Genomic DNA, 6,000 nt, shown 5'->3' with positions numbered 1-6,000 from the left:
CTCAGATTACCTAGTCGAGGTGTCGACCCATGGTAATCGAGTGATTGATCAAACTCCTATAAAGCATTTTGGAAGCTGAAGGGATGCTAACAATGCTAAGCTCTTTGGAAGTCGAAGAGGGTTTTAGGAGTAGAGCTGTCAGATGGGCCAACCCGTGGAGGGGCGGGTCGGCCCGTGGCGGGCTAATCATTTGGTGGGGTGGGGCGGGCTAACCCGCCAACTTGGCGGGTTGGGAAATTTCTAACCCAACCCATTCTAAGGCAGGTTGCGGGTTTGGCGGGCCAACCCGTGGGCCCATAAAAATTTTTTAAAAAAATTAAAAAATATTTCATATCTTCAACATTTTACTTCGAAAAAGTTTTCTACAATTAAATGTATACATAAACATGTATTTTAAATATAAATGAACACAAACGAGTACTTATGTTGGATGAAAAGTACTATTTTTATTTCAAAATTATAACAAAGAAAGATAATAAATTGGCCTAAAACTTATCTTATATGTATTTTTCAACCCGCGGCCAACCCAAGCCCGAGCGGGCCGACCCGCGCGGGTTGCGGGCCTAGGCGGGTTGGCCCACGGCGGACTTGGGTTGATAAAATTCCAACTCGACTCGCTTAAATTGTTTGGCGGGGTGGGCCAACCCGACGGGCCCAACCCAAATTGACGGCTCTATTTAGGAGGCCGAGCACTCTGGAAGTCGGAGAGGTGCTTAGAAGGCCGAACTATCTCAAATTAAAAGGCCGTCGAATACCTAACTTAATTATAATATATATGTATATACGAATTTGATTTCCTGTGCATCCGTACTGTGCACGACTGTGCACGCACAGGATATCATTGGTTTTAGTTTCTTTTTTATTTTAAAAAATTTTTGAATTAAAAAAAATAATTAAAATATTTTTTAAAAATTTTATTTCTAGGGTTTAGACTTTGGATTATAGTATCAAAGCTATTTATTTTTTTAAATTTTACCTCTAGGGTTTAGGCTTTGGATTATAGTATCAAAGCTATTTAGAGTTCAGGTTTTGAGTTATAGTATCAAAGCTATTTTTTTTTAGATTTTACCTCTAGGGTTCAGACTTTGGATTATAGTATCACTGTGCACGTGCACGTCGCGCAAGAAATCAATACTCTCTCTCTATATATAATTTAATCGGATATTTGAATTGTATATCGGATATCTAGTCTTTCCATACCCTCCTATATTTGAATTAGATATCAAATTCTCTATCCGGATTCGGATGAAATTATCATCCCTAGTTGATAAACCTTATGGGGATTTAGCCCATGCATTAACTATCAAATAGTCTTGCTAGAGTTAGTTATCATATATTATATTTATAGAATTGGGCAAGTGACAAATTCTGATAAAGATTAAGGATTTATCAAGGTTAATTTTGGTTTTTTAATTTATTTTCTCTAATAATGTGCGATAATTGTGGGGACGATCAGATCGACGGATTTCATATCTTTTCTACATAATTATGTGGAATAAAATACCTAGATACCTTGGATCAACGTCGCGCTGTAATTGACATCTCCCTCCCATCCACTCTCTCTTGCGCGACTAGTCAAAGTCAATCTGGGTGACCCAATGCCGAACTCCATGCTTTCTCAGGTCAACAAAACCAACCCATCCAAAATCTTCATGTTTCCATCTTTGCCCTCTTCTTTAGTTTTTTTTTTTAATTTTTGTTTTGATATATATATAGATTGATTATTAATCGACTGAGAAAAAAATTTATGTTTCAATAAGTCAACCAATTTAATCGAATCAAATATCTATTTTCTAACAAAATTCAATTATATATATACAAAAACTTTTTATCTTTTATTTGAGTTTCTTTAAGATTAATTATAATATGGGTTTGTGATTCCAAAATATCAAGAAGGTTGAATTTATGAGGCGCAAGCAAATATAATTTATAAAATAATTTGTACCTTTGGAGATATTGAACGTTGATGGCCAAAGGTAGGGAGGGAGTGGATGGTGATAGTGAAATAATGATTTTAATACTCTAGGGGCATTTCGTAAATACTGAAAACTAGAAGGGGCAAAACCAAATAAAAATTCTTTCTAATCTGGATCTGATCTAGGCGTAGGAGGGGTATTGTTGTCAATTTAAAATTTTTAATATTCAAATTCGAAATCGTGGACGGCGAATTACTTAACTGCTTCTTCCTTTCAAAGCGCGTGTTTGTGTATAAATAAATAGGAGGTTGAGACGAATATATCAAAGAAGAAGAAATTAAGAAAGAAGCCATGGACGATTGCAGGCCGCTAGGGTTCCTGATCGGGCTCCCTTTCGCCGTCCTTGCCCTCGCCCTCTCCCTCCTCGGCGCCGTCATCTGGATCATCGGGTCAGTCCTCACTCTCTAATTATGAATCTTCAACAAATCAATTTGTGTTTCCTGTCTTTCCCCTTGCTTTTTTTTGTTCTCTCTCTTCAGCGATTGATTTCGATCTAGTAATTGAAATTTCAGGAGCATCCTGAGTTGCCTCTGCCCTTGCTGCATCTGTTTTTCTGGCCTCGCCAACCTCGCTGTCTCCCTCATTAAGATGCCCGTCAAAGTGCTCCGTTGGTTCATCGGCCAGATCCCCTGTTGAGGATCGACCGATGTTTCTCTCCCATCAAAATTATTCTTTTTTGCTTACTCAGAAATTAGATGATTGATCATCGATCGAACGTATTGGTTGTGAACACAAAAGAGATCTATGTTGGAATTGTTTGATTTTGTCTTTTTTTTTTCCTTTATTCTTTCTCGATCATCCCCAAAGTTTATTCTGTTTAACTTCGTAATATCATCTGTTTATCCTGTTGAAGTTGTCAATACCAGTATTCGAGTCATTAGCTTTGAGTGATAATGGAGCAAAAATTGGAAATGCAAACTATGGATATATTCTTGATGAATGAGTCAATAAGGCACTACCAATCCAACTGCTCACCAAATCATTACACGCTTTTCTTTTTCCGAACAAGTCAATAAGCTCCCTGACTCGGCTCGGTGCCTACTCAATTCGACTCCTTGAGCACTCTAATTGGAGCAAGTGTACTCAATTGTGGCAAAAAAGAGCAAGTGTACTCAAGACTCTTGCTTACTTGGCAGATCAGATAATTTTAATTTCAATTTTTTATTTTGACATTTGAAATTCTGTATTCGCCCTGTCCAACAATATCTTGACTGTGAAGTGACTGCAACTACCTTGGTCGCAAAAATCAGTATTCATGGAGTGCTTATGGAGCTTTAGCTTTGAGTCATAGCATCTTGAATACCAGAATCTGTTTAACTGAACACGTCGTTTTTGCATGTTCTTACCAAGACAAGAGCATTGCTGCCAGCAAAACCTAATTAACACACTGGTAAGTAGTTAGGATTTGCAAACAAACAAAGGGCTACCATTTGTTAGAATCCTAGGAGAGCTTTAGATTTAGAAGATCACTGGTGTACTGAGCTTGAAATCTTCATAAAACGTCAACCAGAGGAAAAGGTCTGTGTTTTTCTTTCTTTCACTACTTATGGAGCAATATGCTCCAGCTTGCAGATTCTTTCATGTATTTCGGAATATGTTTATAAAATAGATATTTATTATTAATTGCTGAATTAAATAAAAAAATATTTATATTATTGTTTGATTGTTTTATGTCTATTTATGTAAAAATGAATATCTATATAAAATTCATAATATGTTATTGTAAGTATGCTTTTAATATATAAGATTATTATATACAAGAGTGTTAAAATCATAAATAATATATTTAAAATGCTCATAATTGATCAAAGTATGGATCTTTAATTGATAATTATTAATGTCATTTGCTGACATTATAAATATGATAGTCTTATCCGGGCAGTCAGTGTAGTGACATTAAGCAAAGGTATTTTATATAATATAATTATATATGACAAGGACCAGATGTGATTTAAGTGTCTATGTTTAAAGTACCATTACAAAGGCTCGAATCAACATCGCTAAGATGATCATATGTAGATCAATCTAAATCCTGAGTGGTAATAGACTCCTTGTTTGTATTAACAGGTCTCTTGATTTGTTTGTTAAAACCTGCTTTAATAATAGACATAACACTTATATTTTGGAGACACAGTTATACATTCAACTGAAAATATGATTTATAAATTCAGAATCTGTAACTTCCAAAAGGATGCTAAAATAGTTCTTTTGAGTGTTGATTCTAGCACTAAACAGTTTAAGCACTCTAATTCATAATTAAATTATGAATTAACTATTCACTAGTGAATCAATGATACTTAAGGTTTTAGATACAAATAGAGAGGTAAAAAGATAATTTCACCCACTCTATTTGTGAACCATGAACAAAGGGTTGATCAACGTATAGTGATTATATCAATAGACTATTCAAATCTTTTGAGTAAACACGTTCTATAATTCTCAAGAATACAATTATGGGTTTTATTGAAATAATCTTAGAGTTAATAAATTAGATAACCAATTAACGAGTTTTAATTAATTTTATCTAAATTTATTAGAGTTTAAAATTATAGGTCCATGGTCTCTAAACCATCTTTGTATAATCATGATGGATACTCTTAAATAATTAATTTGATTAATTATTTATTCTCACAAAATTTATTAAATAATAAAATTGTTTGTCATTTAAACTAGAGGGAATATTCTATTTATAATTTGATTACAAATAAAATATAAAAGGGAGAAACCAAATATTTAACAATATTATAAATATTCTCACAAAATTTATAATACACATTTTCCTTTTTTTCTCTCCAACTTTATAATACATGTTTCTCTCTTTTTCACCCACTTTATAATACATAATCCTCTCGCTCTCTTATGCCATATAATACATGCCCCCCTCTCTCTATCTCAAAGAGAATTTTTGTGAAAAATTCTATAGTTGATTTGTGAGAAAAGATAGGAGAGTTAGCCTACATTTTTGTCCATCGGTTGATTCAAAAAATTGGTGAGGAAGATTATGGTGTTGAAAGAATTCAGGCGACCTGCGAATCTTTGACATGAACTCAAGATCCAAAAGATATCCGATAATAACTTTAATCTTATTTGAAGAATTGTAAATAAACTATTATAATATTTGCATGTTAAACTATAAGAGAATTTGTAAAAAATTTTATAATTAAACAAGATCATTTGTCTGATCTAAACAAAGATGTTTTGTTGTGCAAAATTTAAAAGTCATTGATACGGTGATAAAGAGGGGCCCAGCCAAGAGCGGGTCAAAGTAGCGAGGATCGGCTGACATGGAGGTCAAAGTCAAACAGTAAAAGTCGTAGGGTTAGATGGACCACGAGACTGCGGATTGTGGACCAGGCAAGGTTGGCCGAGTGGACCCTTAGAGTCGGTTGAACATGAAAGGCCGACTAGACCGTTTGAACGATCGTCCTCCACAACTTGTACATGAGGTTAAAAGCCAAATGCTAAGTTACCCGACCCACTGTCCTTGCCGATCAAACCTAAGGGATGATTGGGCACAATGCGCCTCTCGGACAACCTGAAAGACGAGTGAAGAATAGGTCAATAGCTGCATTCTGTACGGCCAAGCTGGTGATATGCCGGTCGAGTGGCTACCGGTCAACCTATGGCTAAACTTAGATATCGGTTATATTGTACTCTTTTGCAAGTTTGTACCGAAAAGAGCAGAGAATATCTCGTTGGCAAATTGTTCTTTAGAAGCTTCCAGCCTGTCAAATCATAGTGATTTATGGGCTCATTTAACGAAAGGTGTTAGGGGCACTTTATGACTTATCCTTTCTTAGGAAAGCTTGGGAAACGTGTTAATGCTTTGAGATGTGTGCATAACGCAATAGTGACACTATAAAAGGGGTCTCTATCTATAGGCGGAGACATGCAATGCTTTTTAATTGGACACATAATTTGCTACAGTTCATTGCTTTCATATTTAAAATCGAGCACTGACTTGAGCATCAGAAGGCCAACACCGGGAACCCCTTCTCTAGCCCAGTACTAACACCCCTTGTGT

At 35.3% G+C, this 6,000-nt stretch overlaps 1 protein-coding gene across 1 annotated transcript; it reads left to right on the top strand.

The window, feature by feature from the left end:
* The first annotated feature begins 2,192 nt into the window (after positions 1–2,192).
* Positions 2,193–2,863, top strand: LOC122013013 (signaling peptide TAXIMIN 2-like). Its single transcript, XM_042569575.1, has 2 exons — positions 2,193–2,365; positions 2,489–2,863. Exons 1-2 carry the CDS (start codon positions 2,268–2,270, stop codon positions 2,610–2,612), a joined length of 222 nt encoding a protein of 73 aa, XP_042425509.1. The 5' UTR covers positions 2,193–2,267; the 3' UTR covers positions 2,613–2,863.
* Positions 2,864–6,000: the final 3,137 nt, after the last annotated feature.

This window comes from Zingiber officinale, chromosome 1A (genome assembly GCF_018446385.1).
Source record: "Zingiber officinale cultivar Zhangliang chromosome 1A, Zo_v1.1, whole genome shotgun sequence".
In the NCBI taxonomy this organism is placed as follows: domain Eukaryota; kingdom Viridiplantae; phylum Streptophyta; class Magnoliopsida; order Zingiberales; family Zingiberaceae; genus Zingiber; species Zingiber officinale.
This window is presented reverse-complemented; position numbering and strand designations above follow the sequence as displayed.

What these genes read in the sequence shown, in the direction of transcription:
- LOC122013013 (XM_042569575.1), top strand. Translation starts at nt 2,268, where the DNA reads ATGGACGATTGCAGGCCGCTAGGGTTCCTGATCGGGCTCCCTTTCGCC. An exon ending in GCCGTCATCTGGATCATCGG is followed by an intron (nt 2,366 to 2,488) that starts GTCAGTCCTCAC and finishes TTGAAATTTCAG; the next exon opens with GAGCATCCTGAGTTGCCTCT.